This window comes from Monodon monoceros, unplaced genomic scaffold (genome assembly GCF_005190385.1).
Source record: "Monodon monoceros isolate NGI ecotype Baffin Bay Population unplaced genomic scaffold, NGI_Narwhal_1 Super_Scaffold_18, whole genome shotgun sequence".
NCBI lineage: Eukaryota > Metazoa > Chordata > Mammalia > Artiodactyla > Monodontidae > Monodon > Monodon monoceros.
The window spans coordinates 26,251,956-26,277,414 of NW_021703774.1; the positions used below are offsets into that span (position 1 = coordinate 26,251,956).

The 25,459-nt window shown below is 37.0% G+C and overlaps 1 protein-coding gene across 1 annotated transcript in view; it reads right to left on the bottom strand.

Annotated features, from left to right (window-relative positions):
• CATSPERE (catsper channel auxiliary subunit epsilon) overlaps positions 1 to 25,459 on the bottom strand; it is a 220,738-nt gene that overhangs the window by 79,317 nt on the left and 115,962 nt on the right. Inside the window, exon 10 of the mRNA XM_029226890.1 lies at positions 12,800 to 13,242. Within this exon, the coding sequence (XP_029082723.1) occupies positions 12,800 to 13,242 (443 nt within the window). The remainder of the gene's footprint in view (positions 1 to 12,799; positions 13,243 to 25,459) is intronic.

Consider the following 25,459-nt stretch of genomic DNA (forward strand, 5'->3'; position numbering starts at 1 on the left):
GGGATTCTATTATTTCACAGTATGAGAAACATTATAAATAATCAAATTATCACCTGTTACTGATTGTGATAAAGTATTTACTAAGGCAAATGCCTTAGGTGACAAAGTAGCCACTGAATTTAACCATTAATGACAGTGAAGATGGCTAAAATGATGACTACTTCTGAGTGTCCTAGATCATTTCCAGAAAGAAAGGTTAGATCCTTACACTACAAGCTCAATTTATTATTATAGAAACAAGGTTTTATGGTATTCCTAAAAGTATCTCTTACTTATTGTAACCACAGAGTTGACCTCACTGAAAATTAGATACAAAATTTAAGTTTGCCAGTAATTAAGGTAGTGTGGTACTACCATAGGATTGACAAATAGATCAATGGAACAGAATAGAGCACCCAGAAATAGGCCTACACTTGTATGAATATTTGATTTTAAGTAAAGATGCTAAGTAATACAATAGGGGGAAAGAAAAGCCTTTCAAGAATACTGAAGTAACTAGATATTCAAATGGAAAATAACTTTGTTGTTTCCTTGATCAAAAGTCACCATACACAAAAATTAATTTGAGATCGATCATGGACTTCAATATAAATGCTAAAACCACAAAGTTTTGAGAAGACATCATAGAAGAATATTTTTTGTGACTTAGGGATAAGCAAATGTATCTTAGAACACAAAAAACAATAACCATAAATGAAAAAACTTTATTAAAATTTTCTACTCATTAACAGTCACCATTGAAAAAATGAATAGGCAAGTTCTGGTTCATGATGATAACACAGGAGGATCCTGAAATCACCTCCTCCCATGGACAACACTGAATTTACAGCTCCGTACAAAATAATTTCCTCTGAAAGAAGCCCTAAAACTAGCTGAGCAACTCCTACACATCAGGTGGACAAGAGAAAAACCCACATTGAAACAGGTAGGAGAGACTGAGTCACAGTCTTGCCACAAACCCCAGCCCCAGGACGGTAACCCACAATTGGGAGGGAGAGAATTCAAAACCCCACACTTCTCCCTGAGGAGTAAACAGCTTGAACCCCACATCTGTCACCCCAGCTTTTAAGACCTGCAATATAGAACTGAGCCACCAAAACATATGGCTTCCAAAGCCAGTGGGGCTTGTGTCCATTTGACCCACAAGGCTATAGCAAACTGAGAAACAGTTCTTAAAAGCTCTCATGTGAGGACTCATGGATCCCAAGGCCCCAGTGTAAAGAAGCCAACTGAAAAGTGCCCAGGCTTTCTGTGAGAGAGGTTTAATTGCTTATCTTAAAGCATTGGCCTGGGAGTTCCCTGGTGGTCTAGTGGTTAGCATTTGGTGCTTTCACTGCTGTGGCCTGGGCTGGGGAACTGATATACCAAAAGCCACGTGACACAGCAAAAATAATATAAAGTAAACTTTGATTATTTAAAAATAAAATAAAATAAACATTGATTATTTAAAAAGAAAGAAAAACAAAGCATTGGCCTGAGGGGCAGGTATCTAATTTAACAGACATCTAGGGTATGGCCTACTGAAACACTCCAAAGACAGAGGCTGATGGGCTCCATGTTTGTGCTCTCCCTCTGCCTCACTCCAGTTGCTCGTATCTCCCAGAAAACACCTTCTACACTCATCTTGCACCCTGGTTTTTGTGGCTGCCATCCATGGGTTGCCTCTTGATTGACTGGCTCTGGTGGCCAGTGGGGCTTGCACTCACTGGACCTGTAGGACTGTAATAGATGAAAGAGGAGGCCTTAGCTGGCTGCACCTCCAGGGCATAGCAGGCACACTCTTTCTGTAAAAGAGGACTATTAGCTTATCTTCATAGCTATGGCCTGAGAGGTAGGTTTCTAATTAAAACTATATCTAAGGGCTGACTATAATTCTCTTCGGAGACCTCATAGGGGCATAGGGGAAGTGTTATCTTTGTAGTCTCCCTCTGCCTTGCTCCAGGTTGCTGGTGTTTCCCAAAAAGCAGCTTGTACACACATCTGGTGCTTTTCTGTGGTTGCTGACTGGGGAATGCCCCTGGATTACCTGGCTCTGGTGGCCAGGGTTCATGTTTGCAGGTCTTATAGGATTGTTGAAAAGTGATAAATAGTTCTTAACTGGCAACTGCATCGAGAGAACAGCACAGAGATGGTAGACTGAAATGCACCCCAAGTCTTTCTGTGAAAGACTTGTTAGCTTACTTTTATAGATGTGGCCTGGGGGGCAGGCTTCTAATTAAACACACATCTAGGTGCTGACTATAATTCTCTCCAGAGACTGGGGAGGCTGGCAGGTGCACCATCATTGCACTCTCCCTTTGCCCCACTCCAAGTTGTCAGTATCTCAGAGAAGGTAGCTGTTATACACATTTGGTGCCCCAGTTTTTGTGTTGGCCACCCAGAGAACACATCCCTCAATAATCTGGCTCTGGTGACCAATGGGGCTTGTTCTTACAGCTTCAAAGGGTTGGTAGCAAACAAAGAAACATTTCTCAAATGGCTATCAGCCTAAGGCTCAGCACTGAGGCAGCAGACAGAAATGCCAACTTGCTGAAAGAGGTACATTTGTATAGTTTAAAAGCTGTTCCCTTAGTGTCTGGTTTCCAATCAACTTGCATCTGCGTGCTAAGATACTCTCCCCACTTTGAGAGACTGACAGGTCTTAGCACACCCTAAAATGCTGGGAGCCACTAAGAATAATGTAGGCAGCTTGGACAATCACAAAGTCTTGAAAGACAACCAAGAGCTCAGGCAGTGTTGAATGATAAGGTTCATCTCCCACACAAAATGACTCCTTCAAGACTAGAAGAAGTAGTTGTTTTATTTACTGCATAGAAACCAATGCAGAGAATCAAGGAAAATGAAGAAACAGAAATATATTCTAAATGAAAGAATGAAATAACATCAATAAAAAAGGTCTTAATAAAATAGTGATAAGTAATTTACCTGATAAAGAGTTCAAAATAACGGTTGCAGTGATGCTCACTGCACTCAGAAGACGAATGAATGAACAAAGTGAGAATTTCAACAAAGAGATAGAAAATATAAGAAAGTATTAAATAGAAGTCACAGAGCTGAAGAATACATTAACTGAACTGATACATACAATAGAGGAGTTCAACAGCAGAATAGATGAAGTGGAACAAAGAATGCGTGAACTCAAAGACAGGGCAGTGGAACTCACCAAAAACAGAGCAGGAAAAAGCAAAGTGAAGATAGCTTAAGGGACTTATGGAACATCTTGTGGACCAACATTTGCATTATAGGAGTCCCAGAATGAAAAGAGAGTGAGAAAGGGGCGGAAAAATTGTTTGAAGAAACAATGACTAAAAAAACTTTCTTGGGCTTCCCTGGTGGCACAGTGGTTGAGAATCTGCCTGCTAATGCAGGGGACACGGGTTTGAGCCCTGGTCTGGGAGGATCCCACATGTCGTGGAGCAACTGGGCCCATGAGCCACAACTACTGAGCCTGCGCGTCTGGAACCTGTGCTCCACAACAAGAGAGGCCGTGATAATGAGAGGCCCGTGCACCACGATGAAGAGTGGTGCCAGCTCGCTACAACTAGAGAAAGCCCTCACACAGAAACAAAGACCCAAAACAGCCAAAAATAAATAAATAAATAAATAAAATTTAAAAAACAAAAACAAAAAACTTTCTTAACCTGGGGAAGGAAACAGACACCCAGATCCAGGAAGCTCAGAGAGGTCCAAATAAGATAAACTCCAAAAGACCTACACCAAGACACATTGTAATTAAATATCAAAAGTTAAAGACAAGGAGAAAGTCTTAAAAGCATCTTGTTGTACAAAGGGAAACACATGAGACTATCAGCAGATTTTTCAGTAATAACTTTGTGGACAGAAGGAAGTGGTATGATATATTCAAAGTGCTCAAAGTAAAAAACTGTCCTTCAGAGTTGAAAGAGAGATAAAGTGTTTTCCAGGCAAGCACAAGCTAAAGGAGTTCAACAACACTAAACCCACCTTACAAGAAATATTAAAGGCAATTCTTAAGTAGAAATGAAAGGGTGCTGTTAGTAACAGGAAATATGAAAGTATAAACCCAAGTGGTAAAGGTAAATATATAGTAAAATTCAGAATAATCTAACATGTGGACAGGGTGAGTTAATCACTTATAAAGCTAGTATGAAAGTTAAAGACAAAATAGTAAAAATACCTACAATAATTTGTTCATAGATACACAAGATAAAAAGATGTAAATTGTGACATCAAAATGTAAAACATGGGAGGGGGAATAAAAATGTAGAGCTTTAGACTATGATCAAATTTAAGTTGTTATCAACTTAAAATAGACTATTATAAATATAAGTAATATGTTTTATATGTAAGCCATACGGTAACCATAAAGGAAAAACTTATAGGAGATACAGATAAGATAAAAGAAATGAATCAAAGCAAACCACTAAAAAAGTCATTAAACCAGAAAGGAAGAGATCAGAGAAGAAAAAAGGAGCACAGAAGAACTACAAAACAGCCAGAAACAATTAACAAAATGGCAATAAGTATATACCTATCAATAACTAATTTAAATGTAAATGGATTAAATTCTCTAATTAAAAGACATAGAGTGGCTAAATGGATAAAAGAAAACAACCCTTCTGTATGCTGTCTACAAGAGATTCACCTAGATGTAAAATTACAGACAGACTGAAATTGAAGGGATGGAAAAAATATTTTATGAAAATGGAAATCAAAAGAAAACTGGGGTAGGTATAGTTATCAGACAAAATAGACTTTAAAACAAAAACTATAATATAGACAAAGAAGGTCATTATATAATGATAAAGGGGTCAATCCAACATGATATAACACATATGCACCCAACATAGGAGCACCTGCATATATAAAGCAAATATTAATAGAGCTAAAATGAGAAATAGACAGCAATACAATAATAGTAGGGGACTTTAATTCCCTACTTTCATCAATAGATCAACCGGACAGAAAATCAATAAGGAAACATTGGCCTTAAACAACACATTATACCGAATGACTTAACAGATATATCCAGAACATTCCATCCAAAAGCAACAGAATATATATTCCTCTCAAGTGCACATGAAATATTCTCTAGGATAGATTATATGTTAGGCCACAAAACAAGTCCTAATAAATTTAAGAAGATTGAAATCATATTAAACATCTTTTCTGACCATGTGGTATGAAGCTAGAAAGCAATTATAAGAAGAAAACTGGAAAATTCACAAATATTTAGATATTAAACATTCTGCTGAACAATGGGTCAAAGAAGAAATCAAAAAATACTTTGAGACAAGTGAAAATGGAAACCCAACATACCAAAATTTTTGGGATGCAGCAAAAGCAGTTCTAAGAGGGAAGCTCATAATGATAAATGGCCTACTTCAAGAAATAAGAAATATTAACAAAAAATCTAATTTTACACCTTGAAGAATTAGAAAAAGAAGAATAAACAAAGCCCAAAGTCAGTAGAAGGAAGGAAATACCAAAGATCAGAGCAGAAATAAATAATTAGAGACTGAAAAAACAATGGAAAAGATCAGTGAAACTAAGAGCTTTTTTTAAAATATAAATAATATTTACAAACCTTTAGCTAGACTCACTGACAAAAAAAAAGAGAGGACTCAAATAAATAAAAACAGACATGAAAGAGAAGACATTACAATTGGTACTACAGACATAAAAATGATCATAAGAGACTACTATGAAAAATTATATGCCAACAAATTGGACAACTTAGAAGAAATGGATAAATTCCTAGAAACATGCAACCTACAAGGCTGAATCATTGAGAAGTAGAAAATCTGAACAGACAAATTACTAGTGAGGAGACTGAATCAGTAATCAAAAACCTCCAGAAAAACTTAAGTCCATGACCAGAATGGCTTCCCTAGTGAATTATACCAATATTTAAAGAAGAATTAATGTCAATACTTCTCAAATTCTTCCAAAAATATAGAAGAGGGAACATTTCCAAACTAATTTTACAATGTCAGCATTACCCTGATACCAAAGCCAGACAAAGATGCCACCAGAAAAGCATATTACAGGCCAATATTCCTGACGAATATAGATGCAAAAATTCTCAACAAAATTTGGGAAGATAAGTTCAACAATACATTAAAAGGATTATACATCATGATCAAGTGGAATTTATTCCAGGGATGCACAGATAGTTCAACATGCACAAATCAATCAATGTGATATAGCACATTAACAAAATGAAGGATAAATATAATATGATCATCTCAATAGATGCAGAAAAGCATTTGACAAGATTCAACATCCATTTATGATAAAAACTCTCAACAAAGTGTGTAGAGAGGAAAATACCTCAACATAATAAAGGCCATATATGACAACCCTATACCTAACAACATACTCAATGGTGAAAAGCTGGAAGTTTTCCTCTAAGATAAGGACCAAGACAATAATGTCCACAGTACCACTTTTATTTAAGTTCTAGACAGAACAATTAGGCAAGAAAAAGAAATAAAAGGCATCCAAATTAAAAAGGAAGAAGTAAAACTGTCACTACTTACAGATGACATGATATTATATGTAAAAAACCCTAAAGACTCCACCAAAAAACAAATCATTAAAGGTGCTGGATACAAGATCAATATATAAAAATCTGTTGCATTTCTATGCACTAATAAGGAACTGCCAGAAAAAGAAATTAAGAAAACAATTCCATTTACAGTTGCACCAAAAAGAAATACATAGGAATAAATTTAACTCAGGAGGTGAAAGACCCATACACTTTAAACTATACAATATTGAAGAAAGAAATTGAAGACATAAATAAATGGAAAAATTCTACATGTTCATGGATTGAAGGAATTAATATGGTTAAAATGTCCATACTACCCAAGCTATATACAGATTTAATGCAATCCCTATCAAAATTCCAATGGCAGTTTTCATAGTAATAGAATAAACAATCCTAAAGTTTGTATGGAACCACAAAAGACCCTGAATAGTCAAAATGGTCTTGAGAAAGAGGAACAAAGCTGGAATCAAACTACATTACAAAGCTGTGGTAATCAAAACAGTATAGCATAGGCATTAAAAACAGACCAATTGATTAGTGGCACAGAATAGAAAATCCAGAAGTAAAACCCATGCATATGTAGTTGATGAATTTATTACAAAGAAGCCAAGAATATACAATGAGGAAAGGATAGTTTCTTCAGTAAATCGTGTTGGGAAAAATGAATAGCCACCTGCAAAAGAATGAAACTGAACCTCTATCTCACACCATATACAAAAATCAACTCAAAATGATATTATAGACTTGAATGTAAGATCTGATACCCTGAAGCTCCTAGAAGAAAACATAGGTAGTAAGCTCCTTGGAATTGGTCTTGGCAAAAGTTTTTGGATTTGATACCAAAAGCAAAGGTAACAAAAGTAAAAATAAACAAGAGGAACTGCATCAAACTAAAAATCTTCTGCACAACAAAGAAAACTATCAACAAAATGAAAAGAAAACCTAGTGATTGGGAGAAAATAGTTACAAACCATACATCTAATAAGAGGTTAATATCCAAAATATATAAGGAACTCCAACAACTCAAGAGCAAGAAAACAAAAAATCTGATTAAAAAATGTGCAGAGGATCTGAATAAGCATTTTTCTGAAGGAGACATACATATGGCCAACAGATACATGAAAACAGGTACAACATCACAGGAATGCAAATCAAAACCACAATTAGATCTCACCTCACAGCTGTTAAATGACTATTATCAAAAGGACAAGAGATAAGAAGTGTTATCTTGTAATGAGGATTTGGAGAAAAGGGAACCATGAATTGTTGGTGGAAATGTAAACTGGGGCAGCTACTATGGAAAACAGTATGCAGGTTCCTCAAAACATTAAAAATAGAACTACCATATGATCCAGCAATTCCACTTCTGGGTATTTATCCAAAGGAAGCAAAAACACTAATTTGAAAAACTATATGCACCTCCATGTTCACTGCAGCATTGTTTATAATAGCAGAGACATGGAAGCAACCTAAGTATCCATCAATGGATAAATAGATAAAGAAGATGTGGTAAGTATATATACAATGGAATATTTTTCAGCTATAAAAGAGAAGGAAATCCTGTCATTTGTGACAACACTGATGGACCTAAAGGGCATTATGCTTAGTGAAGTAAGTCAGACAGTGAAAGACAAATATCATATGATCTCATTTATATGTGGAATCAAAACCAAAACCAGGGCTTCCCTGGTGGCGCAGTGGTTGAGAGTCTGCCTGCCGATGCAGGGACACGGGTTCGTGCCCCAGTCCGGGAAGATCCCACATGCTGTGGAGCGGCTTGGCCGGAGCCATGGCTGCTGAGCCTGCACGTCCGGAGCCTGTGCTCCGCAACAGGAGAGGCCACAACAGTGAGAGGCCCACGTACCGCAACAAAACAAAACAAAACAAAACAAAAACACCCCAAACCAATACCCCCATGACCTCATAGATACAGAGAACAGATTGATCATTGCCAGGAGTGGGGGATGGGTGAAATGGAAAAAGGTGGTTACAGGTACAAATTTGCAGTTAAAAAATAAATGTCATGAGAATATAGTGTACAACATGGTAACTATAGTGAATAATATTGCAATTTGAAAGTTGCTAAAATAGTAGATCTTAAAATTCTCATCACACAAAAAAATTTGTAATTATGTATGGTGATGGATCTTAACTAGACTTAATGTGGTGATCATTTTATAAAATATACAAATATTGAATCATTATCTTGTACAACTGAAACAAATAAAATGTTACATATCAATTATACCTCAATATTAAAAAAAGAATTTAGGTCAATTAAGATATTCAGAAAAAAAAGATTCAGAAATAATTTTCAAAATTTCAAAACTAACTTTTGGTATAAATATCATTGTGAAACCAGCTAATAGCATTAAAAACTTTAAAAAATTAGTTATCTACTTTTGTGTATGGGTGTTATACTCAGTTTTTTCTTCAAAAATTAATGATTACTTATGAAGCTTAGCACCATAGTGGCCAAAAATTATAACATTCTAATACCACTATAGTTCATCAAATCTAACATGCTATCATATGTAAGACTCATCCCAATTTCAAAGATGTTAAATGTTAAAAAAAAAACTAGAAAACTGTGCCTTAGAAATGATGAAATATTGTGGTGGTGGTAGTAGTAGTAGAAACAGCAGAAGTGGTGATAGTTGTAGTAGTAACACATATATATACAGTGCTTATTATGTGCCAGGTGCTCTTCTAAGCCCTTTACATATATTAACTCATTTAATCCTCATAAGTAAAGTAAATACTATCAGCAGCAGCAGCAGCAGCAGCAACAACATCAAAGACTTAAAAACTTGCTCATTGTCATCAGCTAGTAAATGATAGAGCCAATAGTTTATTTAAAAATGCAAATTTGGGACAGTGCACAAGATGGTGGAGTAGAAAGACCCTAAGCTCACCTCCTTTCATAGGCACACAAAAATTACAACTATTTACAGTGCAGCTATTGATGATAATGACCTGAAAACTGGCAGAAAAGATTTTCCACAACCAAAGAAGGAACCACAATGAGAGGGGTAAGAAGAATGGAGATTCAGTATAGTCAAGACCTACATCCCTGAATCAGCAAGGAAAGAATGGAAGATAATCACTATTGCAGAGGTTCTCCCCAAGGAGGGGGTGTGTCCCTACATTGGGCTCCCCAGCTGAGTGTTCTGCCCCAGGAAGAAGAGTTCCCAGAATGGCTGGCTTTGAAGGCCAGCAAGGATTGTGACTCTGCTCTTAAAGGGCATGCACAAAATCTCACATATTCCTAGTCCTAGCACAGAGGCAGTAATTTAAAAGGAACTAGGGTCAGACCCATTTGCTGAACTTGAAGAGACTCCTGGAGGGGCAGGAGGCAACTGGGACTCCCTCTGGGAACATAGACTCTGGTGGCAGCCATTTTGGGGAGCTGGTTCTACCACAAGGACATTGGTGCTGGCAAGCGCTCTTCTGGAATTCTCCCTCTAGCCTATTCTGGGGGCTTACCAGCCACCAGTGGATGGCACCATCCACAGCCCCCCCCTCCCAGCCAGCCATCATGGGACCCAGCCCCACCACCAGCAGGATGGCATCAGCCTTGGGACTCCCTGGACAGTACAGCCAAATATGTCAGGACCTGGCCCTGTCCACAAGCAGCCTCAGTGAGAAGAAGGACCTGGCAGCCAACCAGGTGGGGGCCAGCCCTCACCTACCAGTATACTCACAGGCAGCCCCACCACAACAAAAGGGCCCACTCAGCCCACACAGTGGCAACCCTAGATCATACAGCTCGGGTGACCAGCGGGGAGTGTACTGCTGGTCCCCATAGGACATTTCCTACATAAGGCCACTTCTCCAAGATTGGGAAATGTAACAAATGTACTTAACACATACATATAAACACAGAGAATTAGGCAAAATGATGTGACTAAGGAATATGTTTCAAATGAAGGAACAGGATAAAACCCAAGAAGAAAAACTAAGTGAAATGGAGGTAAGCAATCTACCCAATAAACATTCAAGGTAATGATCACAAAGATGCTCAATGAACTCAGGAGAAGAATGGATGAACAAAGTGAGAAGTTTAATAAAGAGTTAGAAAATATAAACAAGAACCAAACAGAGCTGAAGAATATATTAACAGAAATAAAAAATATGCTAAAACATGACAATTTTAATGTTTCATAGTCCTTTGTATATTTTGATTGGTAACTAGTATTGTGAAGGGTTGAATTGCAGGTGGACAAATATACATTATACATGCAATTCTTGGAAAGGAAACCTATGAGAGTGTATGCAGATATTAAAGTTAGATAATCAAAGAAAGTTGCGCTGTGCTGAAGAAAAGTGTAAATCTTTGTTTTTGTTCTGGAAGGAGGGAGTACCTCAGCTTCAGAAAAGTGAGTTAAATATGCTCCTTGTTTCTTGAAACATGCTCAATCCAGTCTTGTTTATTGTATTTTACTTTTCCCCTGTATCTTCTTCCCCCATTCCCTTCCCTCATAATAGGCACCCAGAACATATATCAAGCAAGTATGATGCTTTACTTGTTTGATATATGTCCTTGGCTATCTTTGTATTCTTATAAAATGAACAATACTCTTTTTTGCTTGTGATTTGTGTGTAGTTGTTTGTAATTTTAATAAATGTTACGTAGTAACATTTGATAGGTCTCAGTTTCTTATTCGACACTATTTTTCATTCAAGACTATGTTTTAAGGTCTATCCATGTAATTGTATATAAATCTAAAGCAGCTTTATTTGTTTCAAAACCTGTTTATGCCAGATTGCATTATTATTGTAATTGTGGAATTAAACTAAATATTATGGACTGGTTAAATACCAGTGTAAAAATAGAGTCACTCTTTCCCTGAAAACTAAGTTTGGAACTGCTTTGGAAAGTTTTGATAAAGCAAGTCACAGAAAAAATTGCTGAGCTAGGTATGAGCAAGATAACACTGAAAGGCTGGGGAAAAAATTATAAAAATCTAGAACTTTGGTTGTTTTGCCACTGTCTTTAAGTCCCCCCCGCCCCTGGCTATTTTAAAGAAACTGAAATGCGAACTAAGAGATGATGTCTTATGAATAAGACTATGCAAGAAAGGAGATGAGGGATTCCAATCAGTGGACTAATTTCAAAGCAAAGTCTGTGGTCCTATATTAAAAGATTGACTAATGAATGTACCTTCATCTATTTAAGTTAAAGTAGAATGTTTCACATATAGCACTTTCCTTTTTTAAATGATTCTTCACTTAAACTTACTTTGGAATTAAGTGAACACTTCCATTCCACTGTATCAATTAAGAGGCCCACTATTGTTTATGCTTAAGAAAGCTGAGCCTAGAAAAGGAGAGTGGGGAATAGAATATACAATATTTGGGAAGAAATTACAGTAACATGTAAAAATGCTTATGCTATAATATTACCTAGGAAAGTAGTATACAAAATAATATACACAGTATATTTATGTCTATTGTGGTAGATTGTTTACCAAGATGGCTGCAGTAATTCTTCCCATTCCTATATGTAGGTCCCTTTACAGTGTAAGTTTGCTGTTCTCTTAAGAAGTGCAGTCTATTTCCCTATCATGTTAATCTGGGCTGGCCTTGTGAATTGCTTTGACAAATAGAATGTAGCCAAACCTAGGCCTTGTGGCTTCTGCCTTCACCATCTTGGAATGCTGCCCTGAGATTGCCATGTGAAGAAGCCAGGTCTAGCCTGGAGGATAGAGGACACATGAAGCAGAGACAAGTGCTCCAGCTGAGGCCCCTTATACTAACAAGCCAGTACTTGCACCAAACATTTGACATGTGAATGAAGCCATCTTACATTATCCTGTCCCAGGCAAGCCACCAGATGACAACAGCCTCATGAATAAACCCAGATGAAACCAGCAGAACAGCCCATCTACTCGTAACCCAAGTTGTTGATCCACAGAACTTGTTGTTTGAAGCCATTAGGTTTAGGGATGGTGTTATAGTGCAATAGATAGCAGACAGAACTCTACAGAGCAGTCATGCGCTATATAAAAAAAAGGAAGTGAACAATACAATTGACAAAGAATTCTACGGGAATGTGTTTTTAAGTGGCAAAGAGGCCCTGGATATTGAAAGTAAAAATTGTTGCTCAGGAATTAATGACTTACCATATCATTATTCATTAAAAATTTACATATTTCTCAACATTTTCAAAGCTAAATTTGGAGGGAAATCCATTCTTTTAAATGTTAATATTATAATTTTACATTTATTAAAATCGAATGAAAGAATTTTAAAATATTAACTTACCATGGTTTTAGTGCAGTATCCTGAGGCAATTTCATACTGAACCTGATTTTTCTCTTCCAATATTTTTGGGCCATATGATTCCACAATAATATACAGCCCAATATTTTCTGGATAGACTATTTGAGCCCAAACTGACAGGTTTTGTCCCTTGTCCAAAAGATAAAAAACACGAAAAATATCATTATGAAATGCCATGTAGGGGCATTTTTCTTTTGTTTTGAAAGCTATACTTTGTGCTTCCAGTTTTAAGGGATATTCCTGTGGATGTATTGTGCCATTTTCAAAAACATGTATGAGATACATTTTACCAGATGTATTCAAGGAAATTAATGATTTTATTGTGCTATTTGTCCATAAATGCAGCTTTACTGCATCTTTAATATTAATCTTGAAATAAAACATTACATTATTTTCCATTTTTACCACAATATTTCCATAATAATCTGGAAAAAAGAGAGAAAAGTTTGTGTTATTCTATGTTGACATAAATTCATGCTGTTTTATTTAAGTGCACTATTAATCAAAATAATTTCTTTCATAGTGATTATTTATATACTTTGAGAAAATTCAGGCACAAACCCATAACATTACAAGATGTTTGAGAGCTTCTCTCCCACTTCGTAGCAGAGCGTTTTTTTGTTTTTGTTTTTTTTTTCTGCATACCTTTTTCCTCACATTCACTCTATCACATTTTTTTTTTTTTTTTTTTTTTGCGGTACACGAGCCTCTCACTGTTGTGGCCTCTCCCGCTGCGGAGCACAGGCTCCAGACGCACAGGCTCAGCGGCCATGGCTCATGAGCCCAGCCGCTATGTGGCATGTGGGATCTTCCTGGACTGGGGCATGAACCCGTGTCCCCTGCATCAGCAGGCAGACTCTCAACCACTGCGCCACCAGGGAAGCCCCACTCTATCACTTTTATAATCACATTATTAACATAGAAGAAAGAGCTGGAATTAGTGCATTAAATAATAATGAGGATGAGAATGACAGGAATGGTATTATTAGGAAGCATTGTATTATGGACTGAATTATGTTCCCTCAAAATGCATATGTTGAAGCCCTAACTCTCATTGTTACTGTATTTGAAGGTAGAGTCTTTAAGGAGGTAATTAAGGTTAAATGAGGTCAGAAGGATGGGGCCCTAATCCAATATGACTGATGTCTTTATCAGGGGAGGAAGATACACCAGAGAGCTCTTTCTCTCTCTGCATGTACAAAGAGGAAAGGCTATGTGAGGACAAAGTGAGAAGGTGGCCACTGTATTCAAGCCAGCAAGAGAGTCTTCGTCAGAAACCAACCTTGATGACACCTTGATCTTGGACTTCTAGCCTCCAGAATTGTGAGAAAATAAATTTCTATTGCTTAAGCCACTTAATCTGTGGTATTTTCCTATGGCAGCCATAGTAGGCTAATGCAGTTGGGATGAAGAAATGGTGGTGGGAGGGAGACAGCACCTCTTCAGGTTCACTTTATACAAAATAATTAACTTTCTCCCCTTAATAGAGTATTATGCCTAAGTCGCAGAGGTTCATAGACAATAAGTCTCTTAACCTCTTTGGTTCTATAACCATATGTATAAAATGAACAGTTGGACCAGTTGGTTTCATAACTTCCTTTCCAGATATGACACTCTTTGCGTACAGCCCCTAGGAGTATACTTTCTTTAATTTTCAAAAACAGCACTTAGAAAGGACTGGCTGAAAGGAGGAAGGTGAATTCAAAGAGTTAGGGAGGTTCAGAGCTCTTTGTGAGTTTGCATCTTACATTTGGAATATGAATAATTAAGTGACATTTTCACAACTTGCCATAAATTATATTCTAATCAAGATCTTAAATCAGAAATACCAATTTTTTTTAGGATCAGAATACTTTAATAACAGTGTCAACATACTACCATTTTCCTATCACACTGCTCATTAAAAACATTATTAAATGAATTTTGGATTAAATACAAAGTTAAGACGAAAATTAGGAATTATTTTTTTAAATAATGAGAATAAGAACACTATATATAAAAGCCTGTGGGACGTAGCTAAAGCTATGCAGAGAAAAATTCATAGCATTATGTTTTTCATAGTTTTAAATGCTTAGAAAACAACAAAAACTGAAAATAAATGAACTAGTTATTTAACTCAGGAAGCAGGCAACAGAATACCAACATTACAAACAAAAAGCAGAAGTGAGGAGTCATTAATGACAAAAGCAGAAATTAAGGAATTAAATAAAAAAGAAAGTAGATTTGATAAATCAAAGAGTTCTTTTCAAAGGAAAGGAAAACAAAAACAAAAAATTTTTAAAAAATGATATCTTGCAAGCCAAACTAGCAAGGAGTGGGACATAAACAATATTACAAATAAGCAAGAGAATATGATTACAGATACATAAGAAATTTAAAGATTAAAATGGGAAGCCTTTGCCAATAAAGTAGAAAATCTAGAAAAAATGAATGCTTTCCTAGGAATAAACAAACTTCTAAAATTGACTGAAGAAGAGATGAAAGGCTTTAATAGGCCAATTAGAGAAAATAAAATTAATGAATAGATATAACATTCCTGGTTGGGAAGACCTGATATTGCAAATATGCAAACATCTATTCAATAAATATCAATATTTATTGAATGCCCACTATAGCTACATACTGTTCTAAATACTTGGGAGGGACATATTAGTAGAAAAACTGAAAGATCATTTTCTTTTGTAGCTTCTATTCCTTTAGGGAAGACCGCCAATAAACATAAGATAAGTAAATTATATAGTGTGCTGGCGATTAAAGCTACCGTAACCAAAACAATATAGATCTTGTGGAGATAGATGAGGGAAGGGGATATCCTAGAAACTGAACCCAGTTAACATGAGGCATAAATGCATAATAAAATTGGCATTTCAAATCTGTAGGGTAAGTGGTGTTTAACAGAAGACTGATTTGAAGGCAAAACCAGCTTTCACAGGAAAAATAGAAATAAAAAATAAAATTAGATTCCTTATACCAAATATAATTCTAGATGAATTAAAGATTTAAACATAAAAATTATAATGCTAAATTATAAAAAGAAAATATGTGATAATATCTTTATAATTGGAAAGACCTTTCATATTATGACATTACAGAAGAATTCACAAATAAAAATACTAACAAATTTGACTACTTAAAAACTGAAATTGTAAATATCAAAGTCCCTGCAAAAAGACACTGAGAAATTACACACCACAGAAAATATTTGCAATGTGCGTCAAAGACAAATGGATAATATACATTATAAGTAAAAAACATATCAATAAGAAAATAAGCAATCCAGTGCAAAATATCTAAACAGTATGAATTGACAATCCAGAGAAAATATGACCAATGAACATACAAAACTAGATAAAACATCTAATTATAAAATGTGCAATAAAATGAGAATTACACATTTTTCTTCCACACTATGGGTAAATAGTAAATAGATTTTATAAAAATATACATTTTTTAAATACTTTTGGGTGAGTTTAGACTGACAATTTTAAGGATTTATCAACTTTTTAAATATTCAGAACTCTGATTCAAGAATTCTATATCTAATAATCTATGTTACAGGAATACTTGTACAAGCGTACAAGTACATATATACATATGTATATATATATGCATATTCTCCACAGGGGTTTCTTTAATTTAATTTTTATTTTATATTGGAGTATAGTTGATATACAATATTGTGTTTCAGGTGTGCAGCAAAGTGATTTATTTATACATATACATACTTCCATTCTTTTTCAGATTCTTTTCCCATATAGGTTATTATAGAATATTGAGTAGAGTTCCATGTGCTATACAGAAGGTCCTTATTGACTATTTATTTTATATATAGTAGTGCGTATATGTTAATCCTAAACTCCTAATTTAATCCCTCCCATTACCTCTTCCCTTTCGTATCCATAAGTTTGTTTTCAAAGTCTGTGAGTCTGTTTCTGTTTTGTAAATAAGTCCACTTGTATCACTTTTTAAGATTCCATATAAAAGTGACATCATATGATATTTGTCTTTCTCTGACTTACTTCACTTAGTATGATAATCTCTAGGTTCACACATGTTGCTGCAAATGGAATTATTTCATTTTTTATGGCTGAGTAATATTCCATTATATGTATGTACCACATCTTCTTTGTCCATTCCTCTGTCGATGGACACTTATGTTGCTTTAATGACTTGGCTATTGTAAATAGTGCTGCAATGAATATTGGGGTGCATTTATCTTTCTCAAATTATGGTTTTTTCTGGATATATGCCCAAGAGTGGGATTGCTGGATCATATGGTAATTCTATTTTTAGTTTTTTAAGGAACCTGCATACTGTTCTCCATAGTGGTTGTACCAATTTACATTCCCACAAGCAGTGTAGGAGGGTTCCCTGTTCTCCACACCCTCCCCAGATTTTATTGTTTGTAGACTTTTTGATGATGGCCATTCTGACTGTGTGTGGTGATACCTCATTGTAGTTTTGATTTGCATTTCTCTAGTAATTAGCAATGTTGAGAATTTTTCATGTGCTTTTTCACCATATATATGTCTTCTTTGGAGAAATGTCTATTTAGGTCTTCTGCCCATTTTATGATGTTTTTTTTAAATATTTAGCTTCATGCACTCTTTGTATATTTTGGAGATTAATTCCTTGTCGGTCGCTTTGTCTTCAAATATTTTCTCCCATTCTGTGGGGTTGTCTTTTCATTTTGTTTATGGTTTCCTTTGCTGTGCAGAACCTTTTAAGTTTCATTAGGTCCCATTTGTTTATTTTTATTTCCATTATTCTAGGAGGTGGATCAAAAAAATCTTGCGTGATTTATGTCAAACAATGTTCTTCCTATGTTTTCCTCTAAGAATTTTACAGTGTCCGGTCTTACATTTAGGTCTCTAATCCATTTTGAGTTTATTTTTGTGTATGGTAAGGGAGTGTTCTAATTTCATTCTTTTATATGTAGCTGTCCAGTTTTCCCAGCACCACTTACTGAACAGACTGTCTTTTCTCCATTGTGTATCCTTGCCTCCTTTGTCATAGATTAGTTGACCATAGGTGCATGGGTTTATCTCTGGGCTTTCTATCCTGTTCCATTGACCTATAGTTCTGTTTTTGTGCCAGTACCGTACTGCCTTGATTACTGTCGCTTTGTAATATAGTCTTAACTCAGAGAGTCTGATTCCTCCAGCTCCGTGTTTTTCCCTCAAGACCACTTTGGCTATTTGGGGTCTTTCGTGTCTCCATACAAATTTTAATATTTTTGTTCTAGTTCTGTAAAAAATGCTATTGGTAATCTGATAGGGATTGCATTGAATCTGTAGATTGCTTTGGGTGTATAGACATTCTCACAATATTGATTCTTCCAATCCAAGAACATGGTATATCTCTCCACCTGTTGGTATCATCTTTAATTGCTTTCATCAGTGTCTTACAGTTTTCTGCATACAGGTCTTTTGTCTCCCTAGGTTGGTTTATTCCTGGGTATTTTATTTTTTTGTTGCAATGGTAAATGGGAGTGTTTCCTTAATTTCTCTTTCACATTTTTCATTATTATTGGAGAGGAATGCAAGAGATTTCTGCGCATTAATTTTGTATCCTGCAACTTTTTCAAATTCATTGATTAGCTCTAGTAGTTTTCTGGTGGCATCTTTAGGATTCTCCATGTATAGTATCATGTCATCTGCAGACAGTGACAGTTTTACTTCTTTTCCAGTTTGTATTCCTTTTATTTCTTCTTCTTCTCTGAATGCCATGGTTAGGAGTTCCAAAACTATGTTGAATAATAGTGGTGAGAGTGGACATCCTTGTCTTGTTCCTGATCTTAGAGGAAATGCTTTCAGTTTTTCACCATTGAGAATGATGTTTGCTGTGGGTTTGTCATATATGGCCTTTATTATGTTGAGGCAGGTTCCCTCTATGCCCACTTTCTGGAGATTTTTTATCATAAATCGTTGTTGAATTTTGTCAAAACTTTTTCTGCATCTACTGAGATGATCATATGGTTTTTCTTCTTCAATTTGTTAATATGGTGTATCACATTGATTGATTTTCCTATATTGAAGAATGCTTGCATCCCTGGGATAAATCCCACATGATCATGGTGTATGATCCTTTTAATGTGTTGTTGGATTCTGTTTGCCAGTATTTTGTTGAGGATTTTTGCATCTATATTTGTCAGTGATATTGGTCTGTAATTTTCTTTATTTTGTAGTATCTTTGTCTGGTTTTGGTATCAGGGTGACAGTGGCCTCATAGAATGAGTTTGGGAGTGTTCCTTCCTCTGCAATTTTTTGGAAGAGTTTGAGAAGGATGGGTGTTAACTCTTCTCTAAATGTTTGATAGAATTCACCTGTGAAGACATCTGGTCCTGGACTTTTCTTGTTCAAAGATTTTTAATCACAGTTTCAATTTCATTACTTGTGATTGTTCTGTTCATATTTTCTCTTTCTTCCTGTTTCAGTCTTGGAAGGTTATACCTTTCTAAGAATTTGTGCATTTCTTCCAGGTTGTCAATTTTATTGGCATAGAGTTGCTTGTAGTAGTCTCTTAGGATGCTTTGTATTTCTGCAGTGTCTGTTGTAACTTCTCCTTTTTCATGTCTAATTTTATTGATTTGAGTCCTCTCCCTCTTTTCCTTGATGAGTCTGGCTAATGGTTTATCAATTTTATCTTCTCAAAGAACCAGCTTTTAGTTTTATTGATCTTTGCTATTGTTTTCTTCCTTTTTATTTCATTTATTTCTGCTTTGACATTTATGATTTCTTTCCTTCTATTAACTTTGGGTTTTATTTGTTCTTCTTTCTCTAATTCCTTTAGGTGTAAGGACAGATAGTTTATTTGAGAATTTTTTTGTTTCTTGAGGTAGGCTTGTATAGCTATAAACTTCCCTGTTTGAACCACTTTTGCCGCATCCCGTAGGTTTTGGATCATGGTGTTTTCATTGTCATTTGTCTCTAGGTATTTTTTGATTTCCTCTTTGATTTCTTCAGTGATCTCTTGGTTATTTAAGAATGTATTGTTTAGCCTCCATGTGTTTGTGATGTTTTTATCCCTTATTGCTTTTAATATTCTCTACTTTTATGTTTTGGCATCTTAATTACAATGTGTCTTGTGGTTCTCTTTGAGTTGACCATACTTGGGACTCTCTGTACTTCCTAGACTTGTATGTCTGTTTTCTTTCCCAGGTTAGGGAACTTTTCAGCTATTATGTCTTCAAATGTGTTCTTGGCCCCTTTCTCTCTTCTCCTTCTGGGACCCCTATAATGCAAATGTTAGTATGCTTGATGTTTTCCCAGAAGTTTCTTAGACTGTCCTCATTTCTTTTCCTTCTTTTTTTCTGCTCAGCATCAGTGATTTCCACTACTCTGTCTTCCAGATTGCTGATTCATTCCTCTGTATCATTTAATCTAATATTGGTTCCTTCTAGTGTATTTTTCATTTCATTATTGTATTCCTCACCTCTGGTTTTTATTTATATTTTCCAACTCTTTTAAAAAATATCTAACTTCTCTCTCTGTGCATCCATTCTTCTCCCCAGTTCTTTGGTCACCTTTATGATCATTACCCTGAACTCTTTCTTGGGCAGATTTCCTATTTCCACTTCACTTAGTTTTCTGGGGTTTTATCTTGTTCTTTTGTTTGGAACATGTTCCTCTGTTGTTTCATTTTGCCTAACATGTTCTTATTTCTTTGTATCTGGTAGTTTATGTTTCCTGACCTTGGAAAAGTGGCCTTTTGTAGGAGATGTCCTATGCATCCTAGTAGCACACTCCCCTCTCATCACCTGAGCTATATACTCTAGAGTCATTCCCTATGTGGGTTGCATAGGACCTTCTGTTGTGGTGGGTTGACTACTGTGGGTGGCTTGGTAGACTTTGTTGGCTCCCAGTCCAGTTGGTTGCCAGGCTCTGCCTTTTAAGGAGGCTGCCAGCTACTGGTTGGTGGAACTGGATCATGAGGTGGTGGGCTGCAGAACCCCAGGGGTCCGCAGTGTTAGTGCTTGTTCACTGGTGGGTGGGGTTAGGGTCCAGGAGATCCTGGGATTGATGCCTGTCCACTGGTGGGTGAACCCAGGTCTTGGGGCCAATGCCAGCTTACTATTGGGCAGAACTGGGTCCTCAGGTCTAGCTGCAGGGCCCAGGGGCCCCAGAGCTGATTTCAGATTGCTGATGGGTGGGTCCAGTTCCTGACACAGCTGGATGTTGGGTCCAGAATGTAGGTTCAGGTTCCAGCTGGTCACAAGGTTGGTGCTGGTCCACTGGTTCCCCAGGTTGTGGGCTGTGGTTGTCCTGTGGCTAGTGTCTGCCCTCTGGTGGGTGAAGCTGGTCCCAAGGCTAGAGCAGGCTTTCTGGTGGCTGGTGCCTGCTCACTGGTGGTATAGCTGCATCCTGGTGTCTCTGGCTACAAGGCCTTCTGGGCTCCAGGTTTAGTGCTTGAGCTGTGGTGTGTGGGTCCAGGTGCTGGGCCTTCTGATGGGCAGGGCTGTGTCCAGGAGTGGTTGTGGGCTCTGGGGGTCTTAAGGCAGCCTGTCTGCTGGTGGGCAGGGCTGTGTCCCCACCTAGTTAGTTGCTTGGCCCAAGGCATCCCAGTAGTGGTGGCTACAGGCTGTTGGGCAGGGGCAGGGTGGGATCCTGAAGCTAATAAACTAGAGGGAGAATTCCAAAATGATGCTTGCCAGCACCAGGGTCCATGTGGTATAAGAGCTCTCAAAAATGGCTGTGGCCAGTGTCTGTGTCCCCAGCATGAGCTTCATTTTCCTCCTGCCTCTCCAGGAGACTCTCCAAGATCAGCAGGTAGGTCTGACCCAGGATCCTTTCAAATTACAACTTCTGCTCTGGGTCCTGGAGCATGTGACATTCTCTGAGTCTCTATTTCCCACAGCTCTCCAGGACTCCTGAAAGTAAGCCCCACTGGCCTTCAAACCCAAATGTTCTGGGGAGTAATCATCTGGTGCTGGGGAACACAATGTGGGGTTCAGACTGCTCACTCCTTGGGGAGAACCTCTGCAATTATAATTACTCTGTTTGTGGGCTGCCCAGAGACATGGGACTTGAGCATACTGTGACTCTGTCCCTCCTACCTGTCTCATTGTGGTTCCTCCTTTATAGCTTTAGTTGTAGATCTTTTCTGGCAGGTTCTGGTCTTTTTCATCAATAGTTGTTCTGTAAATAGTTGTAATTTTGGTGTGCTTGTGAGAGTAGGTGAGTTCAGGTCCTTCTACTCTGTCATCTTATCTGATTTCACCTGTTATATTTTGAATTTGCTTTTAAAATGTCTGGATAAATTCACAGGAACTTGTTAATAGTGGGTTATCTGAGAAATGGAAATAGTGAAGGCTGAGGACCTTTAACTTCATAGCTCATATACTTATAAACTGTTTAAACTTTTTATTTCAGCATTTCTGAATGGCTTTCAGTACAATATTCAAACTTTAAAGTCCTCTAAAATCTATCCCCAATTTTTCATTCTGATCTTATCTTCTTTTCACTATGGTCTTTTAAAAACACAAATATCCGGGCTTCCCTGATGGTGCAGTGGTTGAGTCTGCCTGCCGATGCAGGGGACATGGGTTCGTGCCCCGGTCCGGGAAGGTCCCACATGCCACAGAGCAGCTGGGCCCATGAGCCATGGCCGCTGGGCCTGTGCATCCGGAGCCTGTGCTCCGCAATGGGAGAGACCACAACAGTGAGAGGCCCACGTACCACACACACAAAAAAACCCCAAAAAACTCAAAAAAACAAAAACAAAAACACAAATATCCTGCTTCTCTCTTGCTTAAAACTCTTTAGAACTCCCTAGAGGCCTTAGAAGAAGGTCCAATTTCTTCATACAACTTTTGAAGTCTTTAATAATCTGGACTCTATTTCTCCAGAAGAGACTCATCCCTTTTCTCTCTGCAGAACTCTGTTTCAGCAGTTTATCATGTTTCAAGTTTTGGGAAGTATCCTGTCATCTCTGTCTCTGGGTCACTGGGCACACCAATCCCATCTATTGTCTTCACTGTCTAACCCCGGCTTATTCAGCAGATCTCAGTTTAGATACCACTTCCCTACCTCAAGGTAGCCTTCCCTACTTCCATGTCTCCCAATTTGGGTAAGGTACTCAATCTGTGTGTTTCCATAGCACCCTATATTTTCTCTATCATAGAATTAAACATGTTGCTTTATTTGCATGTTAACTTGTTTTTATCCTATGTAATCTTGTAAACTCTGGGAGGGTGGGAATTGTGTTCAAATTACCACTATGTCTCCAACCCCTAGCAGAATGCCTCACAAATAGTGGTGCTCAATGAATATTTTTCAATTATTTATTCCAAAAAGTACATATTATATACTGTTCTAGGTATTGTGGGTAAAGCAGCAAATATAATGAAGTCATGCAGAACATTTTTTTGGTGGAAGATTCAGCTAACAAATAAGTACACATATAATTTGTTAGGTGATGATAGGTGCTGTGAACAAAATAAAGAAATGTAAGGTACAGAGCAGGGGAGTTAGGTCAGGGTCAGGGAAGAGCTCTCTGATAAGGTGACATTTGGACTTAAACCTGAATTAAGTATAAGAGTTATGTAGATATCAAAGTGAGGAATATTCTTGGCAGTAGATATCCAGGGAAACAGTAGATATCCAAGGAATAGCAAAGAGGCCAGTATGGCTAAGTAACACTGAACAAAGGGTCGAGGGATAGGAGATGACATCAGAGTCCTGGGCCAGATCACATATTGTTTTTCAGGTGATGCTAAAGGTTTTAGATTTTATTCTGAGTGACATAAGAAGCAAATGAGTGTTTTAAGCAGAGGAATAATATGATTTTGCATATATTTTCAAAGGCTCACTCTGGCTGCTAGGTGGACTGTGGTTAGGGATGGGGACGCAAGGATAAAAAATGAGAGACCACTTAAAAAACTCTTGTATGTACGGGCTAGAGAGGATAGGGGCTTGAACTGGAGTGGGAATGGTGGAAAAAGGTTAGATATTAGATACATTTTTTAGATATAGCCAACAGGATTTGATAATGGCTTGTTTGTGGGATGTTAAAGGGGAGGATTCAAGGATGAGGTCATGGTTTCTGGCTGGAAGAAAAGAAGTGCTGTTTACTCGATAGGGGAGGGCTAGGGATGAAGCAGGTTGAAGTGTGGGTGAGGGAAACAAGGATTCAGTTTTGGATATGTTAGTCTGAGATGCCCACTAGTCATCCAAGTGAAGGTATCAAGAAGGTAGTAGGAAATAGTAGTTTGGAGTTCAGGCTAATTATCATGGCTGGAGGGCAAAGAATGAATGTAAATAGAGTTCAGAAGATGTCTGAAAACCAAACCCTGAGGTACTTCTCCATTTAGGAATTAAGAAGATGAGAATGGAAAAGAGGCTGAGGAGGAATAGCTAGTGAAGTAGGAGGAAGAACAAAAAAGTGATACCCTAAAATTCAGTGAAAAAAAAGTGTTTCAAGAAAAAGGCCATGTTGAATTATTTCAAATGCTGCTGCCAGATCATGAAAGATGACTGAAAATTGGCCATTGGATTAGCAAAGTGGAAGTCATTGAAAAGCTTGATAAGGGCAGTTTCTGAGAAAATTTGATTAGAGTGGATTCAAGAGAGAATGAGAGGAAAGAGGAAAAAGTAAAACTAGGCAATACTTCCTTGGAGTTTTGTTGTAAAGGAGAGCAGCAAAACTGGATGGTTGAGAGTTGAAGAATGATATGGGGTCAAGAAAGACTAATTACAAATTACAGTGATATCTACTTTAAATTTCATGGTTAATTTATCTCCTAACAAGATTCCTTGAGGATTAAACTTTCTATTTCTTTGCATTTCCTATAATGTTTAGTACACTGCCTCAGGAATAATAACATGAAGAATAACTACTATTAATTGAAGGTTTACCACTTGCCAAGTATTATTCTAAGCATTTTATACACAATCCCTTATCTAATCAACATGACAGTCCTATATTCTAGATTAGAAAACTGAGGCTTGGAAATGTTAAATGACATGTTCATGGACTTGAAAACAGATCTATTTAACTCTACAACACCTGTTATAGATTAATTGAATTGTGTCCCCTCAAAAAAGATATGTCGAACTTCTAACTCCAAATACTACTTCAGAATGTGACCATATTTGGAAATAGGGTCATTATAGATATAATTATTTAAGATGAGGTCATACTGGAATAGGGTTGGCCCTGATGTCCTTATAACAAGATGACACGTGAAGACACAAGAATTCTATGTGATGACAAACGCAGCAATTGGAATGATGCAGCTGCAAGCCAAGGAATGAAAAGGTTTGACAGCAAGTGACTAGAAGCTAGGAAAGATTCCCTAGCTTTCAGAGGGATTATGGCCCTGGCAACACTTCTAGCCTTTAGGACTGAGACAATAAATTTCTGCTGCTTTAAGTTTGTACCATTTTGTGGTACTTTGTTATGGGAGCCCTAGGAAATGAATACAACAACACATACACTGAAAATGCATATGTAAGTTGCATAGGTATCTGCTGATTGACCAAAATGAACCTCTGAAAGAAGAATCTGAGTTTGCCATTTTGCTTTGTGAGATCCTACTTAACATTAATAGAATTTTAAAGATTAATAGAATTTTAAAAGTGGTAAAACAGCACCTTTATCAAAAGCACCATATATTAATACATTAAAATTATTACATCTTCA